This window comes from Nyctibius grandis, chromosome 2 (genome assembly GCF_013368605.1).
Source record: "Nyctibius grandis isolate bNycGra1 chromosome 2, bNycGra1.pri, whole genome shotgun sequence".
Taxonomy (NCBI): Eukaryota; Metazoa; Chordata; class Aves; order Nyctibiiformes; family Nyctibiidae; genus Nyctibius; species Nyctibius grandis.
The window spans coordinates 57,374,232-57,401,538 of NC_090659.1; the positions used below are offsets into that span (position 1 = coordinate 57,374,232).

General features: G+C 40.1%; 1 protein-coding gene across 5 annotated transcripts in view; it reads right to left on the reverse strand.

Annotated features, from left to right (window-relative positions):
• Nucleotides 1–27,307, reverse strand: part of MCF2L (MCF.2 cell line derived transforming sequence like) — a 110,434-nt gene that overhangs the window by 60,592 nt on the left and 22,535 nt on the right. For 4 of the 5 annotated variants that reach the window (XM_068425168.1, XM_068425173.1, XM_068425171.1 and 1 more), the window contains exons 2-3: nucleotides 13,735–13,818; nucleotides 4,882–4,996 (exon numbers count right to left, since the gene is read on the reverse strand). In XM_068425168.1, coding sequence (XP_068281269.1) covers nucleotides 4,882–4,996; nucleotides 13,735–13,818 — 199 coding nt within the window. Of the gene's footprint in view, nucleotides 1–4,881; nucleotides 4,997–13,734; nucleotides 13,819–16,304; nucleotides 16,442–27,307 lie in introns of those variants that run through there. The other variant, XM_068425170.1, reaches the window with a different exon arrangement.

Sequence of the window (27,307 nt, forward strand, 5' to 3'; positions counted from 1 at the left end):
CTCCCACTTCACTACAACCTCCCTTCAGGTAGTTGTAGACTGCAATAAGGTCACCTCGGAGCCTCCTCTTCTCCAGGCTAAACAACCCCAGCTCCCTCAGCCGTTCCTCATAAGTCAGACCCTCCAGACCCTTCACCAGCTTGGTTGCCCTCCTCTGGACTCGCTCCAACACCTCAACATCTTTCTTGAAGTGCGGGGCCCAGAACTGAACACAGGATTCAAGGTGCGGCCTCACCAGTACCGAGTACAGAGGGACGATCACTTCCCTAGACCAGCTGGCTATACTATTCCTAATAGAGGCCAGGATGCCATTGGCCTTCTTGGCCACCTGGGCACACTGCTGGCTCATGTTTAGCCAGCTGTCGATCAGCACCCCCAGGTCTCTTTCCACCGGGCCGCTTTCTAACCACTCTTCCCCCAGCCTGTAGAGCTGCGTGGGGTTGTTGTGGCTGAAGTGTAAGACCCGGCACTTGTTCTTGTTGAACCTCATGTTACTGGTCTTGGCCCATCTATCTAACCTGTCCAGATCCCTCTGTAGGGCCTTCCTACCCTCCAGCAGATCGACACTCCCACCCAGCTTGGTGTCATCTGCAAATTTGCTGAGGGTGCACTCAATCCCTACATCTAGATCATCTATAAAGATATTGAACAGCACCAGCCCCAGAACTGAGCCATGGGGAACACCGCTAGTGACCGGCCGCCAGTTGGACTTTGCCCCATTCACCACCACTCTCTGGGCTCGGCCATCCAGCCAGTTTTTAACCCATCGAAGAGTCCACCCATCCAAGCCCCGGGCAGCTAGTTTGTCTAGGAGGATTGCAGTAAGAATGGTGGACACTACGTATGGAGATCGTCAGTTTTTTACTCAGCTAAGAGGTGAGACAACCTTATCCTGCATTACCTCCTCTTCCCACCCAGCTCAGCAGCAACCCCCATAGGACTCACCCAGTGAAGTATGAAGAGACATTCTTCTCTGCAGAAGGAGAAACAGACTAGCTACATGGACGTTATAAAATGTCCTCAAAGCATTTCAAATAAATGCAAGACTTGGCTCATTGTCCTCTGCTGCAACCCAGTTGAATTTACTGAGCTCACCTCTTACAGACACTTGTCTACAGATATGACTTCTTTCAGCAACTCCATAGATAAGAACTATTAATTCCTGTGGGTCCATATTTATATGTGAAGTACTTGTACAAATTCAACATTTTAGTTAAAATACTCTTCCTAGAAAGCACTGCCTTAAGTACACTACATACTGCCATGGATTCTCCTTCCTTCATCTTGGGTACTACATGTATAAAACCCCAAAATCACTTGACCTAAGCAAAATCTCTCCCTAAGAGAATCCCCACCTTTTTACTAAAACTTTACTTTGTACTTCAATAATAATAAAACAATTACTAGCTGCTAAAAGGAAAAACCTATTTCAGAAGTATTACACGTATACCTTTACAACATACATCTCATTACCAAAACAGTAGTTATAAAAGGATTAGCTATAATTTTCTGCTGTCTATAGTACTCACTGTTAATCCATCAGTTTTTCCTGATATAGCAGTGATCTTTAAGTACACACGGTACAGACTGTTGTCACACACTATGTCAACAACCCCATGCTGAATATTTAGAGATTATTACAAACCACAACATTAGACATCATATTTTATCCAGCTGTCTATAGAATATGAATTTACCTCGCAATGTTAACAACCTCCATCTGAAGGAGATGGTTCAACTTTAATGATACACAGTTGCACCAGGGTTAACAGACTATCTTAAACTGAAATGAGGTATTCCCTTTTCACCGTCTCCTTTCTAAACATCCTCATGTATCAGACATTTACACATCTGAGTACATGCTGATAGCTCTGCTATTTGCACTGTTCTACTCCATGGTCTTCTAAGCTGGTAACATGCAACTTGTAATAGTTGCATTCCTAAATGCAAGGTGCCCCATAAGACTTTTAACTCTTTGTGATTAAAGTTCACGATGAAAAAGACAAGAGACAGTTTACACAGGAAAAACTTGCAAAACCCGATATTTAGATAGTATAGAACAATAATACAATAAGAGGGGACAAGGTCATGTTTACACCTATAAAATTAGAGGGAATAATAAAGATAGGTTAAGAGGTTTCGGTCTTTCTCTTTCAACAGAAAGTCGTACGCTAGTCCTGTTACCAAGACTTCTAACTGGTACTTCTTTCACGTGGGAACAAATCTTGAAAACCTGATGCCGCTGCTAAGATTTACTATACTAGTAAATATTTTATTGGGCAAACTCTATTGCAGAGCACAGAAAGGTCCTTTCTTATGAGGCTCTTAGCAGCTCCTCACTGTCATTCCCATGAAATACCATTTCCCTTAACACGTGACTGCAGGCAGTCAGACAATGAGTTTTGAGTTATTGCTGCCAACCCCTTGCTGTGATCAGGACTCTCGTACGGGGCCAAGTAGCACAAGTAGTTTTCTCAGGAACTGCTGTGGCTCCAGACATGTCCATGCTCTACAAGGCTTTTCACAGAAAAGTCCATTTCCCCTCAGTCAGTCAGAAAGGGAGTGTTACGTATTTCATGAGCTAAATGACACTGATCTGGAGAGCAGTCCATACATAAAAGCTGTGGGCTACATATTTATCCTTCCTGTAAATCTGTATTCCTTATGCCTCTTTAATAAGCTTACAAAATAAACAAATGATTAACTAACTGCCTCTACTTCCCTCAAAAGCAGTTTCCAAAGCATCCAAAAGAGTCTTTGAAATGTTAGCCGTTGAAAACTAAGATAACAACAAAAATCCTACTTTATGACACTTTTAACAGCACTAGAAATATCACAATTCAAGGAAAATTACAATATTGCCCATCTTTGGGGTATAAGCAGTCAATAACTTATCATTAGCAAAACATACTTTATAAGGGGATGTCTGATGACATCTGGCTAGCGGCATTTCTGTAGTTTTTTGTTCCTATAAACCTGCACAAGGGCTCATAAACACAATTTTACACAGTAACCTCGTAACACTGCTAGAGAAGATGTCGGGGATGCCTTCAGCCCTTTGAGATTACAGCAATTCTCAGGCACAAAAAGGTCCTAGGTATCTTAACAGTGGCATTATTTTTACAAGGTTGACACTGAAATGTTATCATTCTAATACCTAAAATATTGTTACATCCACAAGAGTTAATACCTTACTCTTCATATCTAGCCAGTTGGACTATCTCCTTGATTTACACAGAACAGTGATCTCTTCCTAAAGAATTAGAAATTAAGAAACCAGAAGATCCTACAAGAACAGCCAGGCCTAAGGAATGGCCACTTCTTGCTCAATACACATAGAATAATTGTTGGAGGGCAGGGGAAATGAACAGAAAAACCCCCAGAAAAATCTGCTCTCAGACTTTTAATTAGTATAACCATGCTTCTGCCAAACTGATGCTCTGGGACATGCTCAGTCCTTCCCCCTGCACCAGATGCTGTTTGTTCGGATCAGAATTTCTCACATAAACCCCACTCTGTGCAGAAGTTCAATGGGCCACCATGAAGCACACCACCAAGGACTTTCAAAAGGAGAAGCAGATGTGAATTTAGTACATAGTTATTTGTAATAACAGTATTCAAGAAAGATACTATCAAGGGAGGCTTAGCACCACACAGTTTAATCAACACAGTGATAAACAAAGAAAATGAAGCTGGCTGTCAGCTTCACAGCTCCATTCCTTGATAAACTAGGGGTTAACAAGTACAACCAAAAAGGCACCTCACAGTACTGTGCTGCATATAACCAGTATTCCCCCACAGGGAATAGATCCTACAAAATAATTAAGAGGGAAGCCCTTTACAAGAACAACATTATTTCTCTTCATGCATGTACAGTAAAAAAAGCACACATACGCATGAAGGACATCTGCCACAATTAGTCCCAAATGTGAATTGAGCATGGTCCATGCTGAGTTGCACTGAATACTGTCAGTGAAAAGAATGCAGAATATAGCTGGAGATCAACATTTAATCATTGTTACACAACATGTGTTTCTAAGAGTTTTTAATCTGGGAGAGCCACACACCCCAGTTTGGGAAAGTCATAAAGGAGATCTCTTGATTCATACAATCCTTAAAAAACTTGCCATCTTTCCTCAGCAGATTTACTCTTCAGGGTTGACTTCCATTGAATGCCACCTACCAGTTCCCTGAATAAGCCAAAGTCTGCTCTTCTGAAATCTAGGGTCTGTACTTTTCTCTGCTGCTTGCCTTCCTCACCTTCATCGGGATCTTGAACTCCACTATTTCATTCCCTAACAGATCTTCAACAAAACCACAATTTTTATTGAGCACCCCATTGATAACACTACCATGCCCTTTAAGAGGACCAGGATTAATTGCTGGGCCTGCTTAGCACCCTCAGTCAAAGTTCTGGAAGTGCTGCAAAGACTGTACATTCAGCTGAGCTAGGGAAACGGAGCACAAATGGTTAGGACAAATCTCCATATGTAACTATGGAGTATTCCCTTACAGTGAGTAACATCTTGAGTAGCATCCAGGAATTAGCATGTTCTGCCAAAATTATACATGTTTTCAATTAAAATGCAGAACACTGCACTCTAAAATACTGCAAAGATAAGAAACGAGGACAATGTCCATCACAGAATCTGCATCCATACATACAAGGAAGTAGTTTTCTGATGAAACAGAAATAGCACTATATAATTCATCTAACTACATCAGGCAGCTGTCACTAATCAGCACTTATTGACACTGCACTATAAGCTGCATTTTCCTCTAATTAAATACCAAGCCTGACCCTTACACCATCACGTAAGTGACTAAACGTGAAAAATCACTAGCAGAGGAAAGGGTATTTTCTCCTAGACATGTGCTTACCTTGGGATGCTCGTCAGATAGGTCAGGACGTTCTGGAACTCCTTCTCGGGGATCTCGCTGAAAGCTGGATAGTCTGGAAAGGTGATAACAGGGCATCCATCTCCCCCTCTTCCACCTACAAAAGAAACAAGCACCAGGCACATTTACATGCAAGTCCCTTTACCTAGCCTGCAACTTCCCAGCAATGAAACTACCGTGTTTCTTCTCTTTTTTTTTTTTTTGGTGCAGGGCTCATCAGTGGACACTGTTTACTCTGAACAGTCTAGGCTCTTCTTCAGAACTTAGGAAGTTTTATAGAAAGGAACTTGTTACACCACATTAGATTTTTTCCTGTAGAAATGTCTTTGCTCGTGTGAACACAGTTTTGACACCAGATGGCAGTGCATCTTTCTTTTGATAAATGTCAACTGTATGTAAATATAACCAATTTGGAGACAGAAATGAACTGATTTAGGGAAAAAAAAGTTAATTTAGAGTTAAGTAGGTGAATCTCCATCTTGAACTGAACTCAACCTTCTTACCAGCTTGAACTCATTCCTACAACACCCCCCACCACCACTTCAGCTAGCTGCTCTGCTTCCAGGACAGTCTAAAAGAAGTGGCAGAACATTAAAAGACATAGGGGAAGGTGTTTCAAATGAGATTTCCTGTTCAACTTCTCAAATTACTGACAAAAGATAAAGCAGAGCCAAACACCTATGCTGCAGTATGGCTGCTGATGAGCTAGATACCTTCTGTATCTTTTTTGGCATTTGCACCACTGGGTAGAATTCACAAACGCACAACACTTTAAAAAGTGCTTCACACACAATTTTTATATACAAAATGTATTTTTTTAAAGGCAATGTTAATATTTCATGTCTTATGCAAGTATATTTTCATACAGATAGGCTGGATAAAGGACTTGTTGAGCCCTAGCAACTTCTTGAAGTTAACAGTTGAGAGGTGGCAGGGACACATTGCTGGAAAGTTATCTTTGCTTGACAGTTCAAAGAGAGAAGAAAAACAGCTAAAAATGACTGTGGCAAAATAATAAGGATATTTTCTCCAGCCCCAAAATCTGACAATTGTGCAGAAATCAGTTGTAAACTGTATTAACAACACCGGTCATGACAGCAGCAGTGATTTGTGAAAATTATAGTGTGCTATTACCCACTTCCAGTGCCTCTACATTTAACCTCACCAGAAAAAAGAAGAGAAATCTTTGAGCTCACATTCGTTTGATAATAGAAACCACCACTTCCCTCCAAAACCGCATGTAATTAGAAGAGCTCAAACAGTATCCTTATGTTAATTTGTGGTGAATCTGACTTCAGTCTACCAGCTTACAGGCAATATGGTGCTACCACTGTGTAGCTCTTGAAATCAAACTACATCAGAAAATAATGTGCTCTGGATGCATTTAAACAACAAGGACAAAATGAAACTATTATGCAAATATCACAAGTCTGCAAACATAACCTTTACGACACATCCAAATGTGGCAACGTTAAGTCAAGGGAGTTAATTTTAGCTACATAAATGTTCACAAAATAAATGTAAGTTAAGACCAATTTTGATTCTATTATTTTTTGTTTTACCCAGGCTCTCAGGACCAAAGCATTTTCCTCTCTTGTTAAAAACATTTTTCAAGCATGATAATGATTATTTCTGTTACTCACAAGGTTCTGCTCTCTCTAGAATATCTATTTTTAGGTACAATTATACATTATTTGCTGTATCCCCATTGGTTACTCGCTTTGTTCTACTTAATTTCTATAAATAGGACATACGAAACAAAAGAACAACAATACGCTTGCAGGACATGTCCTAAAAGCAGAAGCCCAGACAATGACCTTCAGGAAGTTCCCAGACCACCACCGATTGTCAAGGGCAAGTAGAGCCATCCTGCCTTGACATTGCCTATCAATTTTCAGTTTCTAGCACAGCCATTCGTGGTTATCTTGGGTGGAGACAACTCTGTCCTGCCATGTGCTGTTAGAAGACTGTTGTTCACTGATTATCTTTTTCTCCAGTATTTCTGCTGGGCACACATACACCTTCAAAGGCTGCTCAAGTGCTTTTCCTTATCAGGGCCTCGCTGCTGAAAAGAGTTTATGGCTGAGTGACCTAAAGCGCTATACACAATAAATTCTGTGTAATTTCAGCTTTAACACTGCTGGCCTATAGAAGTTGCTTTCTATATTGCAACTTTAAATACACAGCCATCCATGGCAGATGGGCCACTTGGCAAAGCAGTCACTACTTACAGATGAGTGCTTGTCACAGCGAGCTACAAAACCCACATGGGAAATATAACAAAGTAAAAAGCCTACACTTAAATTGTGTTTGTATTAAATAATAGTAAAAGCAGTAGGCGGGTTCACTTTTTAAAGCATCCTTTATTTCATAATGAAGCTAATGTAGCAAGGAGGGTTTTTTTTTTTCTCCCCTTTATTCAGAATCACTTTTTCTTGCTTTACCTCTACAAAAGCAGCATCACACAGTTTATTCCAAAATTAGCTGTGTAAAATGTGGTTTTCTTTCCTTCTCCCAGAAGGAAATCAAGCCACAGAATTTAGGGGGAGTAGATAAAAGGTAAATGGGAGTTTGGGAAGCTAGGTTGAGGTCTTCTGTTGTTGAGGATTTGGTTTTAGTGAGAGGGAAAGCAGGTCAGGGACGAAATGAACAATTTAACTTCTCTCATCCTTCTTGAAACACGGGCTTAAGGCAAAAATTTAAAACATCTTATTAAAACCAATTCACACAATAACCTTCCAGCATTTCAGAAGTATACACACCCAATTAAGAAAATGACACGAAACTTAGATGAACTCTACGAGTGCTACAACTCATGAAAAGAATTCAATTTGTACAGAGTAATTTTTAAAATGAGTAACTGGAATTTTGATCACCATCCAAAAAACCAGTGATTTAACTGTAATATTTTAATAAATTCAGGTCTGTTGGTAGAGTGAGTACGTCTAGTTACCTCATAGTCATATCCATTGGAAAACCATCTCTCTCCTTCTCCTCTAGTTTACGGTCCTGAAATTTCAGCTACAGCTGTGGAACAGCCTAAACTTATTTGCTGGACAAGTTCTGTCCACAATGGTGCGCACAAGCCTAGTCCTATTTCTAGGCTTAAGCAAAGATGCACTGACTTATCCAACTAGAATTTGGATGGGGCTTTGAGCAACCTGATCCAATGAAAGATGCCCCTACACATAGCAGCATGTTGGACTAGACGATCTTTAAAGGTCCCTTCCAACCCAAACCATTTTAGGATTCTGCGATTCCATGATTCTATGAAAATGTTGAAAAACATTCAGTATTATTTCTTTTTGAGATATTAAACACATGCTACTTGAGTGCCAGCTTTTGTTTTTGTTTAAATTGTAAAGAGCAGAAGAGAATGCATCAGTCCTTAAGCACATGCAATCAGTCCACACACTTTTTACCCAAAATGATTCCCGATAATTACTTGAGACTTGTCTCATAACATGCAGCTGTAAGGAACATTCTTCAAATGAGAGGATTATTATTTTTCAGGCTAAAAATGGAAACACTGTAGAAGTAAACGGCACTGAAGCGTATGACAGCAATTAAAAGTATAAAAACACAATACCACTTTAAATTAAGTAGATCTGCTTCCACCCTATTTCTGTGAGCCTTCATTAAAGCAAAACTTGGTTATTAATGCATTTATAATTGACTTTGGCAACCTATTCAACTGAAACTTATGTAACAGATTTAGTATCAAAGAAAACACAAATTACCTCTGTAAAAGGGAAATTTTTCAGTGGATAAATCTCTACAATTCTAGTAAACTTCCAGTTAGGTGGAGCTCTCGTCTAAATAGCTCTACATGCCCTTGTCTTTGGCCGGTTTCTACATCAGTGACAGCCCTGTGTTTTGCAGGAAATACACATTTAAAAACCATGTTGAATTGCATTAGCTCCACAGGTTAGGTAGTAAAATTACTTAACTGTGCTTATGACATAGCACTTCGTGTTCCTAACTTTTCTATACAATTATTTAAACAATAGTGCCAACCATTCCAATTATGTGGACTCAGAGCATCGTGATCTTGTGTATGAAGGGAGTGATCCTTGGAAATGACCCTTGGAAAACTAGCTGTGCTACTGTGACATGGGACTGGTAAAGTTTACCTTAAGTCTAGTTAATTTAGCATTTACTCTTTATATTCTGCTACATCTAAATTCTTCCACCACAGTTGCACTCTCTTTTGGGTTTGTTTTCTTTTTATTATTAAGCAGGTAGGGTACGTGCCAAGCCAAGGAAACTGCAACACTATTTTATGCAAATTCTAATATCTAAAAATGATCTCACATGAGAAATAATTAATACTCTTTTCAATTTAAAATGTCACTAATGGGGAAAATTATGAAAATGATGACTTGTACAGCTGCTAAAAAACACACACACATGTGCATGTGCCACACACAGAGAAAAGGACATTTTTCCACAACCCTGTGAAAGACATGCTAGGTTTTTTGGCAGGGCCAGCAAAATTTGGGAGCAGCAAAGGAGATTGCTCAGACTTCCAGAAAAGAAGAGCAGGAGATTTTTTTGTAATGTTTCCCTAGTTATTCTGCTCCTGTTTGCACAAGAAAAGGTATCCTCAAAAGCACTCTGCCCAACTCCACAAAAAGGAAGCAAGGTAGATGCATATAATTAGATAATGATGGAGCAAAGAGGTAGGTCTTCTATCCCGAATCTATAATGCAAATGAAATAGTATTCAGCCTTTAAGAAAAAAATAGGATCTCTCTGTTGATCAATATGCACACACAAGATTCAAAAGCATCATCATTGTTAAACGGCTTGGATCTACAACTTTGGCTCAAAAGTCGTAGCTTAAGTAAAAGTAATCTTGTTTGCAGTCATGTCAAAAGTGAGGTCCTCGTGTGAAGAAAAGCTTACTCGAGAGAAAAGCTTACTACACATTTTGCTTTACTGTTGTGGTCGTTCATCTATTATGTTCACATGTTTCTGATAAAGAATTTCTCCTTTCTGCTTGCATAATATACTTAAACTGGAGCACTCAGAGTATTTGAAATTACATGTAGACTTCAATAAGGTAGTGGATAAAAGCTTCACTGCATATCCTTTGCAAAGAAAAACAGAATCAAGATAAATTTATTAAAATATTCTTTCCTTGAAATGAGAGAGAAGATTTAGTCATATAACTTCACAAGCTGCATTTTGCTCAGGCTGATCAGCAGCAAGTATAATGACTTAGAAATCAGACTGCAATAACTAAATTTGTACCTGAATGTATTTGAACTGGAGATCTCTTAGGCAAGGATTCATTTTTTTTTATTTCTTTACTACCTTTTTTTTTTTAAATTTCTATAGACTGTGGGTCTAGCACAGTGAGTATAAAAGAGCGGTTAAGCCTATACCTGTGCAAGAGAGAAACTGCTAAATAATACCTCTTCCACTGTCAATACACAACATATACATTGACCATATTGTATTGGCAACAAAAATCAAGTTGATATTTTTAACTTAACTGATGCAACGTACGTGGTACAGGATCCACTCAGAAGTTCTCAAACACAATTTTAGAAACAGACTCAGCACCCGTGGATACTTCAAAGGGAACAGTTTAACCAGTGAGGTATTTTCAGGTCATTTCCACATAGGAGAGCAAGAGCACAGCCAAGAGAATAAAGTTACAGGGAGTGAGAAGTTTATTATTATTATTTAGAATGATAATTTAAAGGGCCAAAGATATAAGCATTTTGAAAGCTAGTACCAACGCTAACTTTTTCAACTGCAGGAAAAACAACTATGAATCGATAAGCAAAATGCAAGTAGCATGAACCTGTATTTCCTTTAATGGAAATATTTTGTTTGAAGTTGTTCAATGCATAAAGAGGCATTCAAAGGAAAGTAAGTTGAAATAATTGGTTCAGTACTCACAGTGGCCGAAAGTCTCATTTGCACATCACATAGCTTGTACGATTTAAGATGCATATAAACATACACACCTGTCTGTATGCTCTTCTTCATCTAGATTTATTTTAACATATTTGCATGCGGCAATGGCAGATAGTTGCAAACTTGGGTATGAAAGTCACACAGCAACTTTCCAATCAAGGAAAGATAAAAGAAAATACTTATAAAGTAAAATATAAAACGTGAATGAAAGACACTAAGGAATACATTTTCCAGAGACTTTTAAATGGACCTTTCAATGCCCTTCATAAGGATAAAAAAAAAAAAAAAAAAAAAAAGGCAGAAGACCCTTTGCAATGCAGAAGAAAAAGTGGTTGCACGAATACTAAATAAAGGAAGAAAAAAGTAAGACAGGTGACACAGTGAACTGTGTAGAGGGGACATTTAATACAGTCTAGCAACAACAGAAGAGTAATGACAATTCTTGCAAAGATAAGGACCTTGTTCCACAGAAAGAAAAAACTCCAAGGGAAAAAGTGAACACCTGGGCCTGAGGTAAAATATTAACTTTGGAGTTTATAAACTTGTTATGTGAATGATTGATTAAAAACCTCATCCACAGCTTGCTCCTCCATTAGATTTAAGCTGAACAGACAACTGCATACTCACTGCTGAGCAAGAGCTAGAGCCTTCCACATCTGTGGGAGTCTCTAGCACCTCGATCTAATTGCACTTTGTTCTATTTACCAACAAACTGAAGCATTAATGTAAGGTTTTGCTTTATTTTGCTTCATTTCAAGCCTACCTTGGCTGTTCCTATAGCACTTCCATTATAATCTAACAGAATGAGGGACACGAATTACTTTGTACCTGCAGAGAAAAAGAGACCAAGAGAAAGAAGTGACCCCAATTTACACCAAAACACATAAAGTAGTTTGGGAAGGGCTACAGCCTTTAGCCGTAGAAGCAGACTGGGCTTCATTCACTATTCAAGCAAGCGTCCCACGAGACCTAGATACATCCTATTAGAGAAAATAAAGCAATTCTCAAGTATATGTTGCATTGCTATTAAAAAGCCAAAAACTAAAAAATTAAATGCATCTAAGGTGTTAAGGATTCATCATACCTGCAAAGATGCTGTCTACCAAAAGTATCTGCAATCTATAGATTTAATTTTAATGAGTTTTATGCCATATCCTAATATTCTATTTCCAAGGCAACTTAGTAATAAGCAAGAAAGTTCCCTTCACACACACACCCCCCCCATGAATGTCTTAAGTGGCATTCCAGCAAAGCCACGCGTAAGCACAACTGCAAGAGCAAACAAATTGTACATAAATCGAGTATCAAAATATTAGCTCTGCTCCTTTGTTCACAGACCCCATAACACCACTGTTTGGTACAGCACAGAAAATTAACTGTCAGTGTCCTGCAGGAGAATATTAGGATAAAATAACTGAAGTCCAAAGTGAAATGGAAATGCCTAACAGTCCAATTGCCCAAGAATAATAAAATACAACAGAGAATATAGGCACAGTCCACAGTAATGCAGCCGTCCTACTATTTCAGGCAAACAAAACAGACTTCTAATACACACGAGGGTGAATAAATAGATGACAATAGAACGAGGAATGGCTGCTCTTACGAAGCTCCACTGCACAGTGGATGTAATGAGTGCTGAAGACCCTTGCGGCTGTGCAAACTCAACAATCTTAAGAAGTGAACAATCTCCAGTTTGACTCAATGAGATTTTATTCCTCTATTGTAGTCACCAGTTTTCCCCTCACTTCAGAGGGACTAAAATAATGTAAATGCTACATGCAGTTTCCTAGACAGGCAGATCCTTGTATAATGCTATTTTGAGCTTTTTTTGCTCCTGGATAAGAAGGAAGACCTTGGGAAGTCAAAAAAATAAACTGCCAGAAAAGAACTGTAGCATAAACACCATCATCTCACATGGAACATGAACATCCAACTTCATAAACAAGATAATCTTATTTCCAAGTGCTACCACCACCTCACAGGAAACAGTCTCTACCACAGACCCACACTTAGTGGAGCTTGTGTGGCAGGAATAAATCATAATTAATGACTATAAGTACAACAAGACTCAATGAGCTCTTGCCAAGCAAAGCAGTACATTGCTTCATTTTCTGGTGTCTCTTGATCTCATGCAAGGAGGAATTCAAAGGAAGAGGGAACAGTCATAAAGCCCAGCTTCAGCCTAGAGGTAAATCTCCTTTACACTGAAGGAGGCAGGGCAGCTCTGCAAAGCCACTGTCCTCTCCCTCTCTACGTACCAGAGGGAGGGCAGGGCAGGGCAGCAAGTTCCCTGCTGCACACCTGCAAGACCTTTACAGGCAGGAGGGCAGGAAAACAAACCTAGAAGCTTATCAGACACCTGACACAGCCTGATCAGTGAGCAAAGGCACTATTTCCCTTTACGCGTTAGCAGCCAGCCGTGGCCCCAGCATTGAGATGAACCAAGCCCAGCAACCAACACCTGCACAGCACAAACACAGGCCCCCATCCCCTACCTGGCGCAGGTTATCCAGGGGCATCAAAGACACTCTGCGCTGTGTGAACATGGCTGTGCTCCTTTTAGAGATGGCTTTATGCCTAAAAGCAGGCTTCTTTGCAAAAGACAGGTGGTGAAAGCAAGTCGAAAACCCCATCCATTTATTGTCCCCCATTTATTCTTTTATCTTACCCTCAATTCCATCCCGTTATCCTGGATACTGAAAAATGAACTATAATATAAAATTCCTGTTATACTTTAAAAAAAATCTTTTTATAAATCCTTGAATAACAGGTCTTGGTAGTCTGAATTTTGAGTTGCTCATAAAATATGAATTTCTCCTATACGAGACCTCAAAAACTATGAAAGCACAACATGCTCAACAATACGCCTGAGCAGTGTCTATAGAAGGGAACACCATAGTCTTACCTGACAGGTAAGCAAATTGTTTCTTTAACTGGTCCTGAATATCTGCAGCATAGAGGGGAATGATATCCTGATGCATGATTTCATCTGTGGAGGAAAAAAAATTTGCATTGCAAAGTCATTTTATGTAAAATTTCACAGCAGACATAAAAGAAAATCATCCTTAAAACACAAACACCCAGAAAACTATCCAAGTTTTAAAAAATACATGAAAATGTTTGGAGTCCTTCAAGTGTCTGTCAAGGGCAAACTTTTTTTTGAACAGCATATTGATATAAGAGTAAAGTAACGTGGATTTGCTGACACTCAGAAGCAGTATGGAATGTCACTGAACCAAACACTGTAGAGCTAATATTCGTCAGGAATTATGTTGAACAGTGGGTTTTTAACATATCAAATTCAATTTTTATTAAAACCTTCTCAACTCACGCAAAAAAAAGAGTAACTTACAATCCCTCTAGCCTGTTGTCTAGTGTTCATATACCCCAAAGCAACAGCGTTCAATAAGGTAGGTAGAACAGGCTTGAAAGGACATCGTCACCTTGAACACACATTCGTACCTCAACTGTGAAAAGCATTGCTTAATCTTTTATCTCAGCCCTTCCGCTTTAGCTTAATGACAACCATACTGCTTTCCTGAGTCTTCGTTTTCTGCCACAGTCTCTGGGCAGAGGTGTTTCCCACAGTATATTTCCAGAGGTCGATCAGAAACCTAAGTTTCACTGACCACGATAAAGACTGCATGACAGAGTCGCCTCGTTCATTAAAGTATGATCTCAATTTTTACAAGGAAACAAAAAGTTTTACTCTTTTGCAATTTCTAAAAATTAATTATTCTACATTTTTAGCCTCATTGAAAAGCAGTGAAGAGATAAATTTAGCATTTTCATTATTTGGTTTTGAAAATTTCTTTTAATCTCACATTGTATAAAGAAGTTTTGAGTTCTATGTACATTGAAATGACATTAAGATAGACTCAAATCTGACACTCGGAACTGTGAACATGCACATGAAAATAAGTAAAAAGCTAAAAATTATGTAAGGATAAGCATCATCACAAGCTGATCAAACAGAAGTAGAGCTCCGGCCCTCAAGGAAAGGACTTGCTATTACTGAGATCTTCCAAATGCCAGAACTTGAGTGGATGGCCACTCACTTTTACAAGCGATTCTCATTGTGTGTAAAATTCCGAGAACTGCAATTATTTGAGAACAGCAAAAAACCCCACTTTCAGTTACTTCTTCCAGATAAGCAACAAGTTATACCGGGAAACAGAACTTCTCTGTTCTCTTTCAGTCAGTCTGGCAGAGGAAGACCCACAACCACTTTCAAGGTCACACACTGATCAGAGCTATTTGTCTGCATCCGGTGAACTGCTGCTTGATCAGAAGACCTCTGCATACCATGCTGTCCAATCCATAAGTGGCTACATTTAACTGTTAACTCATATTTCACCCAGACCTTCAGTTATGTCATCGTCTTAATGGTTTTAACAGAAAACTGAACACAGATCTTTCAAAAGTCTAATCTCAGATGGCCAAGCCATTTCCAGAAGAGGGGAAAAGGGAAAGGAAAAAGAGATTTTTTTCCCAAGGGAAAAGGGATTTTAGATTTTATTTTTGCTGTCAGTGCTTTTTAATACAAGGAGCCCTCCTGCAGCAGTGTTTAAGAAACTAAAGACCCCTGCTTCTGCAAACCAATGCCTGCAGGCAGATCCATTTACCTGAATATAACATATTACAGGATCAATGCCTGATTTTTTTGTCGGGAGATGGGAAAAGGGAAAAGAACGTAATCACTTTGCAATACACCATCCAGCCTATGGTCACAGGAAGAAATAATTTTCATTATTGCAGCATAAGCGTGTAATAAAATAGGCGTGTTCTGCATACGTAAGTAAATACATGACACACACAGAATCACACAGAATCACAGAATCAACCAGGTTGGAAGAGACCTCAGGGATCATCGAGTCCAACCGTTGCCCTGACACCACTCTGTCAACTAGATCATGGCACTAAGTGCCATGTCCAGTCTTTTCTTAAACACATCCAGAGATGGTGACTCCACCACCACCCTGGGCAGCCCATTCCAATGTCTAATAACCCTTTCTGAAAAGAAATTCTTCCTAATGTCCAACCTGAACCTCCCCTGGTGAAGCACCATTCAAGCAAGCAAGACGTTCTCAAGTCAGGGAAACTCCTTACTTTATGTTTCCCAGATACGTAACGATCACTATTTCCTCATGTATCCATGTGATCAATCCCCTTGTGGTCCTGACTTGTGCCAGGTAAAGATGCAAGTCCACATTTGATTGTCCCATTGCTCTCTCCGATAGGAACAGCAGCTTTTGCAATGAGCACAGGGCAGCCCACAACCTTGCAGTCAAATAATGTTTCACTGAAAAGACAGTATTTTCCTCCCCCTGGTTTTAAACTCAGTTTTAACTCAAATTTAAGAGCCAGTGTGTTTGCAACTGCAGGAGCAGCACACTGTGCCTGTTCACAGACAGCAAACCTCCAGAAGCCCTTCCTGCTGCACTCTCCTCCACCAAGGCACGGCCCCCTTCTCACCTTGCTGATCTGTCCAGTTCTGGGCCCCGCAGTTCAAGAAGGACAGGGAACTGCTAGAGAGAGTCCAGCGCAGAGCCACAAAGATGATTAAGGGAGTGGAACATCTCGCTTATGAGGAGAGGCTGTGGGAGCTGGGTCTCTTTAGCTGGGAGAAGAGGAGACTGAGGGGTGACCTCATTAATGTTTATAAATATGTAAAGGGCAAGTGTCACTAGGATGGAGTCAGGTTCTTCTCAGTGACATCCACTGACAGGACAAGGGGCAACAGGTGCAAGCTGGAACACAAGAGGTTCCACATAAATATGAGGAAAAACTTCTTTACGGTGAGGGTGACTGAACACTGGAACAGGCTGCCCAGAGAGGTTGTGGAGTCTCCTTCTCTGGAGACACTCAAAACCCGCCTGGACGCGTTCCTGTGTGATGCGATCTAGGTAATCCTGCTCCGGCAGGGGAATTGGACTAGATGATCTTTCGAGGTCCCTTCCAATCCCTAACATTCTGTGATTCTGTGACCTGGTTTCACGACACTCTTCAGGAAGCAGAATATGTGTTAAGATCAGAGCTGATTTTCAATAATTTGAAACAACTGAGGTAACAAGTAGCAGTACAAAACAATGTGAGAAAATGCAACTGTTGGAACTGCTGAACAGTTTGCATCCAGCAGCCTGACAGGATACACCTGAGCCCAGTATCAGTACTCACAGGTTTAGGCAGAAACCCCTCTCCAAGACCCTGTCTCCCTTCAGAGAAGATGCAATTGTAAAAACTCATCGCTCTGCATAATTTCCTTTATATTTAGCATTCCTCTAGAAAAGAGAGTTCATCACAGTTTGTCTGGGACTGAATCTGATTTCATTTTAAGTTTGCCCATCATTACTTGAATATGCTAGCTCCTTAACAGGATAAGGCAACGAAAGGCACACATGCTAAACAGACTGCGAGGGCACACAGTCCTTACACTCACAGACTTTGGGGAAAATAATTTCTTGGAAATATTTTTTAAATAGAGAACCTGCCACCTGCTACAGTCTTTAGGGACAATTTCCATTTTAGTAAAGCTAATTAAGTGGATGTTAAAATACAGAATTACTGAAAATCTGTTCACTGTTTTCTAAGGAGTTTTTATAGGCTCAAGCTCTACTTCCACTTACATGGATTAAGATTTACACAGCCCGTGATTTTCCCTGTTCTACCTTGACTGCTTTACGTACTGTTTTCAAAACAGAGACCTAAGAGTTTGTCTGTTTTACTGTATCTAAAATTCATGGCTGAAAGGAGATGCTCACATCAAAACACACTAGAATATCCAGTCTTTCCTGAAGAGCCCATTTACAGAGTTTTCCAGAGTACTCTGCCTAAAATAAAGCCCCTGGGATTTATAATGCATGTGGTATTGCGGGTGCTAACAAACAGCAAAGTAAGGCTCTGTAAAGTGATTACTGCTTTTTTTTATCATTACATTTTAAACTGAACACGCATAATAGCTGGGAATGCACAAGGATTTTTTTTTTTCCTAAGCCAGCAACTGGATGTTCTTTAAAAGCCACGTTATCTAGTGTTTAAATTATGAGTGTAAGAGAGGACAGAAGTGTCATCTTGCTAACATAAAGGAACCCGTTAAATATGTGGTTCTCATTTTAAAAAGCCTTTATCTTTAAAAATGTGAACCACAGTCTTGCAGATACATAATCTTCTAATTCAATTTTAAATCTTGCTTTGATAGTCCTGTCTCTATGATGGAGGAAGATGGCTTAGAGAGGCCTGACCCCATCCCATCAAAGGCACCTGACTGCATTTCAAATGAAGCAGGATGACAGATTTAAGCACCAGGGCACAAAAGACAACTTGTGCTTCAATTACCTGGTGCCAGTAAGCCCTGAAGAAACCCAGATCTGAGAAAACAATCAATGTCACTCAATGTCCACTTATTGGTAAAAGGCTCCTCTTTCTTTTCCAATCAAACCGAAACTCATCAGAGTTCGCCTGACATGCCAAAGCAAAACCATTTTCACAGAAGACAACGCTGGAGGGGAGTGTGAACAGACCGTACCTACATTACGCAGAAGGAAGTCTGCGAACATGACTCATGAGTCTCTCCTAATGAGTTTAATCCAATTCCCACTGAGCCAGCTGGAATTACACCACCCTTTGAGTAGTTCTGCATGAAATTCTATGGCCATTACTTTATACCAACTTGAAAACTAACCTGTTTGTACACATATGGACACAATTATGCCTTTCAGCACAGATCCCAGTAGCACACCATACAGCAAACTAGAAATCATTTTTCCTCCTCCTCTTTCTTGCCGAGTCAGCAAGATATTCCTGAAAACGTGCCTATGGTTTCTCTATGAAATTCAAGCCTTAAATTGAAGAAATAATGTCTTTTTTTTCAATCAGTTTTGTTTTGCTTCTCCTCTGGAGCAGCCTACCCACTCAAAGAGTTGAATGCCTTTTGTGAAGGGGGTCTTCATTTGAAAAATCTCTTCATTAAAGCACCCTCCCATCCGGTAATTATAACTGCAAGATAATGACTTTCAGAGCAGTCACTTCATCTCTCTCAGCCCCAAGGCAAACCTTTCATTTCCTCATTCTTCCCTCTTCATGTTTGCGCCCCGACCACCATCACTAACAGTCAGGTCCTTTGTGTAGCCCCCGAAGGAGGAAGGGCCAGAGCAGCAGAGCTGGTGAAGATAGCCCTCTTCCACGCTAAGCCACATGAAACTAATGAGCTAGTCACAATGCCAAGAGAGATCTCCAGCTTTAATATTGAATTGTAAAAACTGCTGCTCAATAGTGATGATGCCTGCAAGCTCTGCTGCTGGGTGTGCTCAGGATCAAGAGCTGCAGACCAAGCTCCTCAGGTCCATGTGCTATTTGCAGCCACACTGGGCTGAATGACAGGAGTTCATGCAAGTGTTCATAGATGTCCTGGTTTGGACTAGGACAGAACCAATTTTTCTTTCAGTGATTTTTCCTTTCAGTTAAGTTTCTTCTCAGTAACTGCACTTTCTGAAGCTAACTACATGTTTTTCAAACAGCATCCACTTCTAGGATTGATAATGCTGGAAGTTTATAGTTATTACTAAGGGAACAGCATGAATGGCATGCAGAAAGGCTCTTGCTTAGACTTATTCCTATAGAAACCAAGGTCACTGCTAAGTTTCTTACGGTCCACAAGCAACAGGCTGTGAAAGAGTCGCACTTGTGGGGAGGAGCAGACAGGACAGGTGACCCTAAATTGATCAACGAAGTATTCCATCCCATACACATAATTCTCAGTTTAAAGCTGAGGGATCACAAGGGTCTCTCTCTCTTCTTCTATGGCCAGTGTCCAAAGAGGACTCTGTCCATTTCTACTGCCTTCGAACCCAACCTGTGTGTTCCTGAATCCAGTTCCCATCTGACATGAATTCCAGTCTGGGACGTCCCGGAGCCTGCCCTGCAGCGCCAGTGGTGACGTGATCATCATCAGGGAAGCTCAGTCTTGGTTTTGTACATATATGTATGTATTTAATTATTTCTTTTATTATTATTATGCTCTTTTTCATTGTTATTGTTTATTAAAACTGTTTTAACTTTCCAACCCATAAGTCTCTCTCCCTTTTCTCTTTTCCTTCCCCTTCCGGGGCGGGGGAGGAGGGTTAATAGAGAGCATCTGCCACGGGTTTAATAGCCAGCCCAGCTTTAAACCTTACCATAAACTAAGTATTGAAATCTCACCAGTTTGAAATATCTTCAGGAAGAGTTAATTTCTGTTTTATTTGACTACACTGCAATCAAAACAAGGGGCCAGGAAAAGTAAGTGATTAAACCTCCAGAATTTTCATGCAAAAGGCAGCTCTCTGCTAACGTGTAGCTAGGAAGGAAATTATCACCCAGGTAAAACAGTGCTCTCGCAACTTATTCATTTCTGGTGAGCTAAAATATGCCAAGCAAGCAGAAAATAAAAATTCTTCACCTTCACTAGCATCCCAATTGCTAGCACAAATAGAAATAAAGCAACCTAGTGCTCTGAACACTTTGTATGGCACTGAGTGTCCAAAAAATACTTTAAATGACACAGATGTGTAAGAATTTTACTTGTAAAAGCTTAACAGCCTACAGTCAAGCTACAGCTCCCATTTCCTCTCCGAGTCAGAAAAGACAGTTTCCTTTCAAGAGCCCTGGTGCATAAAAGAGATGCTCAAGTTGAGATACCTTTTCTTTTCAGAGAATCATGCTTTATATAAGTTCCTCTTCTGTGGCATCACTAACATTAGTTCATTTTCTAGGACTGCATAGCCTATTGCCCCAATACGCATAGAACAGCATGTCTATGTAGCCCATTGCTATAACAGGCTAGGCTGTAATCCCATACATTTTCAACGTTAAGTAAGGATCTAGTTGAGTCAAGACTTGGAAGAGGTATTGCCAAAGAAAATCTAAAAAACTTAGGAGTGATGTTCCCTTTATTATAAGCCCATGCACAATGGGCAGAGGCACTTACTGAGTGGTGTTTTTAATGACTCATGCATCAGAAGCCCTAAACATTCAGATCTTTCGCAGAGTCCATGATATTTCTGCAGCCCTTTTCATAATCCATAAGTTTTAGTAATATTTAAATGATTCCAATGAAATGAAACTTGCTAACTCTGCTCATTGAATCATACCTGAAGAACACCACAACTACTTAGAGGAGACATAAATTAATCCCGAAATGCTGCAATTCTAGTATTTACGTACAAGGTATGGGAACTTGTCATGTGTGAAATAACAGAAAAACAAAAAAACTTTGTATTATATAGATGCCTCCTGAGGTACCTGCTTTACCCAAGTAATTCCTGCTTCCTTTAAACTAAAGAAAAAAAAAGTCCATCTGTTTTTTCTTTGAGATCACAGGCTTGGAGTTTGCCACAGGACTATCTACATCCAAAAAAATGGATGATGGTTTGGTTTCATGTAGGGAGATTAACCACTGATCCTTCTTTTAAAAAAAGCTTTTGAGGTGTATAGCAAATGTAGTGCTGCTGGGCTGGCACAAGATGACAAGAGGTGTAACAGTCCCCATTTTCTTGCCTCAAATTATGAAACAGCTGCTCAAAAGCATACTTTGCAGCCAACCAAGATTTTTGTTCCTTTCAAACTCTACTCTAAATTTGATTTATCCACTTATTATGCATGTCAAAGGATGTATTTATCTTTGTTCTCTTCCTTCTTCCACCTCTACTTTTGTAAAAGGCAATAAAGTTCTCATTCTTAGTTTGCCTAAATAACATCACCTCAAATCACAAACGTCAGAGGCAATATAATCCTCTCACTTCCCTGTATAGTAGATGTACTCACAGGATACTATGAGTACTAAAGACTACGTCTTCTTCCTCTCCTGCTTCATTAATCACACCTTCTTAACACACATACTCTGTAGTCCCACAACGTCCCAGGGATCAGCATTAAGTTTGGATATGGCTTACAAGAGTAATCAAATACTAGCTGATCTGTAACTAGAAGAAAACTATGTAATAATTAGGAAAGCAATCTAGGGATCAACACAAGACCTAATATTTCTTCATACTTGAAGAAAATCTAAAACAAGACCAATCATATTAGGAGCTATGCAAAAAAAAAAAAAAGGGGTGGGAGGATATGCTGCAATTGTTGCAAGAAATCTGAAAGTGTTACCAGCTGTAGCATCTAATCTGTTTTGCCATGCTTTTGCTCCATGCAGTGTTTAACCCTATCTAATCTGTTTTGGTGAGAAAGAGATGTTCTTTGCGCTATTTCAAGTCATGATAATTACTCCCTTCCCAAACTGAGAAGGAAGGGTAACTTTGAATCATGCCACACAGTCATATTATAGCATAACTTTTTGTCAGCCGCAAAGAGGATTTAGAGATAAAGGGCAGCAACACCATCACACAGATTTACCATCTAAAAGCAAAAATTCACCTGGTATAGCATGTTCTTGCTATTGCAACAATAATATTCCTGTCATCCTCTTTCCAGGAAGTCCTGAAGAAACCCAAAGAAATTTTATTTGCCTACTGGTAAACCCTTTTCTGTTCTTGCAGGATAGTTTTAGACTGACTGGAACCATGCCTCCAAAATAGGGTTAACAAATATTGCCAAAACTGCACCATCATTAACTCCTTAATACCGCAAATCATGCTGAGTGTATAGTATAAAAATATTTCTAAAGTATTAGATGTACTTAGTCACCAACAAGAAGCAGATTTTGCAAAAAGCAAAGCTTTTTTTTTTTTTAAACGGAGAAATATTAGATACAGGCTGAGCAGCAGAAAATGTTCCCTTAGCAAGCACTCAAGTGATAAGAAGGCGATTGACCCACTTAGTACTTTAGCAAGCAAGCCTCCACGGAGTAACAAAAATGTTAGATTTTGCCAACTGCATTTAATAAGATTTAATGCTCTGAGAAAATGACAAGGGGAATTTTGCTTTCTAAGTACTAAAGCCTTGCAAAGAAAGGGAAGTCTTACAAATACAGAAAATAGAAAGATCAACTCTAAATAGAAGAACTACATGCAAATTACAGGACTCATCTTCAGCATGACTTAAAAACTAATGATGCAATCACACAGCTTAAACACATACACTAAAGTGGACACCTTTTCAGGACTAAACCAAAGATTCTTCTCTACTGAAACCTCCTGCAGAAAAACACATACCTCTCAAGGCATGCCTCAAAGCTTTGACTGAAAAGTCAACATGCACAGGATCAGCTGCCTGAGTACTTGCTAAATTCTACTAAATGGAATGCTACTTTTGTGTGGTATTTTGGAAGCAAGATAGGATTTTAAACAACACGTGGTTTTACTCTGTTCTGGAGAGAAATTATACTTCCTTTACTCAAGGAGGGCTACCAATACGCCTGGCTACAGTACAAGCCTGCACAGCACACTGCTTGAAACACTGGAAATAGGACTTGACGTTAATCACAGCATTAGGCTGCAGTGCTAACAATTGTGAGGTTGTCACAGAATGGTTTGGGTTGGACGGGACCTTCAAAGATCATCTAGTACATCCTCCCTGCTCATGGGCAGGGACATCTTTCACTAGATCAGGTTGCTCAAAACCCCATCCAACCTTGAACACTTCTGGGGATGGGGCATCCACAACTTCTCTGGGCAACCCGTTCTAGTGTCTCACCACTCTCACAGTTAAAAAAAAAAAAAAAGTCTTCCTTATGTCCAATCTAAAGCTACCCTCTCTCACTTTAAAACCCGCGCTACTTGTCCTGTCACTGCAGGCGCTGGTAAAAAGCCTTTCTTGAATTTTATCATTTCAGCAATATGGAAGATGGTTAGAATCACTTCTAACGAACAATATATTTTATGGCACTCTGACACAATCACGCTTTTCCATAGAACTGTACATCTATAAACTAATGTTTTGAAAGGGGATGTGAAGCACTTCACGGGTGTGAGAGAGAAGGAAGAGCTAAGTGTTCACTCAGCGGCTTTTATGGGGCCGAGTACTAGTTTTCAGCTAAGACACATTTACTGGCAGCTGTTTTTAAACTTCCCAGTTCTTGGGACTCTGACTACAGATGACTTACAAAAAAAGAGGTTGCTGAGTTCATAACCAACCTTGCTGCCCCACCTTACCACACAGATGACAGTGTTGTTAATGAAGCAGCTCTTGAAGCACTGTCGCCTACTGCCTAATACCATTAAAAAGATGAAACCCATCACATGTCTCTCTAAAGCACTGCTAATATTAACTGCTTGAGGTAACACGGAGGCAGGACATGGTTCAGTATCTCTCACAGGCAGCTAAAGAGTCCGTTAATGCAATACAGTCAGGTCTGCTGCTCACACCCAGTGTTCTGCAGGCAGCATGCTAGAGGTTTGGCAGGAGCCTCCCTTCCTTTGCTTTATAGACCCTAATTTTCACTTATTTTAGGCCTCAAATTAAGCATCCATTCATTATCCAATCTGAGAATTTGGCACATGGCTGCAATGATTAGTCAAGTTCTGCTAAATAAAGCTCTGGTCCTGTAAGCAAGGAGTTATTTTTGATGGAAACTGTGCAAAACAAATCAATGAAGATATAATTTCTTGGATTTATTTTAGTGTCTCATCTGCAATAAGCCACTAGATTCTGTTTCCATAAGCGCAACAGTCTAGCTGAACGTTACCTGTACTTTGAGAGGTTGTTTTGCTAGGCTTTTAAGTCCAAAGATTGTCAGCTTTCTCTTAAAAATCCGCCCTTTTGGACATACAAGGAAATTACTTAAGCTTCCTGGAACAACAACAACAACAACAAAAAAATCCCTATTTTGTGTGTGTCAAGTACAAAGTAGATGCATATTAAAAAAGTAACAACTTGCTGTTTGTTAAGAGAAGCCATGGTCCATAAATCATCTCAAGTGAAACACAAAATCCTTGCTTAGAACTTAAAACCAACAAGCCCTCTCAAGTTCAAAGTGAGAAGTGAATAGATACATCACTTATTCCAAATTAGATGACCTCCAAAATTTCTCTCATCTAACTGAGCATAAAAACAGAAAATGAGACTAAGTACAGCAGAGCTGAACTGTGTTTGTTACAATTCCATAGGCTCTGTGGAATGAGGGTTTTTAAAAGCCAGGGTCTTTAAAAAGCACTGTGAGATATTGCTCTTCCATTTTTGAAGGCTTTGGGTCTCCTGTGCAAAACAGAAATGCAGTAGGGCTGCATTTTGAAGAGAAAAGCCATGTAAATGAAAAAAGGTTCTGAACATTTCACACTTGAAGTGCCTGAGACACAGCATCTATAGAAGCATTTCAGGAAACAAACATATAAGGCTCCCTTCATTTCAGGGTAACACGGTAATGATGAGAGGCAGAATCTCTCATGCATCACGTCCAGTGACCAAACTTTGACCTTGAACTTCCCTGGGTATTCTCATCTGAAGTGTCATTTGACCTCACTGGATAGCCTGCTCCTTTGAGACTGAAGGCAGGTTAAAATAAACCAAAAAAATAAGCCAAATGAACAAAAAAAAGTCACATTAGTGGTGTTAAGCTGGGGATTTACTTTTAAAACCTGGCCCTAAGTCTCAGTAAGTACCAGGTTTCAATGACACCACTGAGGTGCTCTATAGAAGTTTAGAGCATTTATTTTAGTTTCTAAAGGACACTAACACTTATTAGAAAGGAGTGAATGTCTTCACCGAAATTTTGCCCAGCAAAGGGATCAGAGGCAACAGTCAGGCACTGCAGCATGGGAAAAAACTCACCATGAAAACAGAGAAGTGCTGGAACAGGCTGCCCAGCAAGGCTGAGAGATCTCCACCCTTGGAGATACACAAAACTCAGATGGACAAGTTTCCAAGAAACCTGCTTTAACACTAAAGTTAATCTTGCTTGGAGCAAGAGGCAGGACTAGGCAGCCTCCAGGGGTCCCTTCCAACTTAAGTTTTCCTGTAATTCTGAAGGAAGTCCCTGGTGAGAAGTCCACAAGCCCAACTCAAAATCCTGGAAAGAAAAGAGAAATTTCCAACACAGATATCACGGCCTTACAACAAATGAACATACAAAATAAGTTGTGTACTAAATCCAGTATATTGACTTTAAAAAATCAATGCAGAATAGGGTAAAATTTAGTTATGTTGACACACCTGCTGAATCTAATAAAAATCTGTCTACAACCATATGTTACATCATACATCAATTTTCTGGAAAACAAAATTAAAACAAAAAAAGGAAACTAAGGCAACCATTTTTCTAAAGGAAAGAAGAAATATCCCAGAGTCATGATGAAGTAGCTCTGGTTTCCAAAAAAATCCAACCAATAATTTGTTTCATAAGAACTGTTCACAACCCTCCAGAAGGGTCCCGTGTCAACAAATAACAGCTTTGCAGGATGCAAAACTATCACCTAGTAGCAGATTCCTTCCCGCCGCAGTACTATAGCTCTGAGAAGATCACACCATACCTGTCTCATACGCAAACAAGCATGGTACTGACTTGCCTTGCTCTCCTCCTTTCAGACAAAGCTTTGGCACATTCTTAACACCGAGACGTAGCAAACAATAGCGAATTCATCCACTGCACCATTTGTTCCCCAACATGTGACCCTCAAGTGCTGCACCTGACTCCAGCAGCTGAAGGGAATCCACCTTCATTGCAAATAAGGCTGAGACAGCCAGATTTTAAGGACAGTCCCCTCAATTACAAGCACACACAGAAGATCTCTGTGAGGACTCCAGCTATCCTCTTTCCACACTTCCCCTACCTACAAAGAAAACCAGGAGAACCTCCATGAGGGATTCTCATGGGATCCTGTCCCTTGGAGAGAGCCTGCTAACTCCTGGGGATCCACGACCACAGACAGGCAGCACTGGCTCCACACCCTGCTACTGCAACACCCAAATTGTGTCAGAAACTTTTTAGTCTTGCAATGTACCTACAAGACAGGAGGTGCTTTCACCCCCATTTGGATGTCAAAAACCAGAACCAACATTGCTCACAACCACCTGCAGTGTCTTTAAGCAAAACAGAGACTCAAGTCCTGCACCCACATCTCAAACCCATCCTCTCTTTTCAGTTTGTCCATCCTTTTTCCCACCTCCTCACCCTCAGTCCCTGACGTGGACTGACATAGGAATTCCCTAAGATGACATTGTTTTCCTTGGAAATTTTCACAGGGTTGAGAACAGAAAGACGGGTATCTTAGACCTCTCCTTTGCTTTCATTCCCTCCCCTCTGCTGACTGTAGGCACAAAGCCCCCCACCCCTGCATAGTGCTCAGGAGCAAGAAGAAAGAACAGTGCTGGGGAAAGGGACAAACCCCCTGCCCACTTTGAATACAATATCTTTCAACATATCTCCAGGAAGGAGCGATCTCTGGCACACTGAACATGCCCACAAGAAGTGGTGGCAGTCAACAGATGAAAATCAAGCCTTGGTACTTGCTAACAAAAGCAGCCCTGCTCACTTATTTCTCAGTAAACAAATTCAGATTAAAACCCCCTATTTTAAACTTGGCAATTTATACAAATAGTCCCAGCATGGCTACATA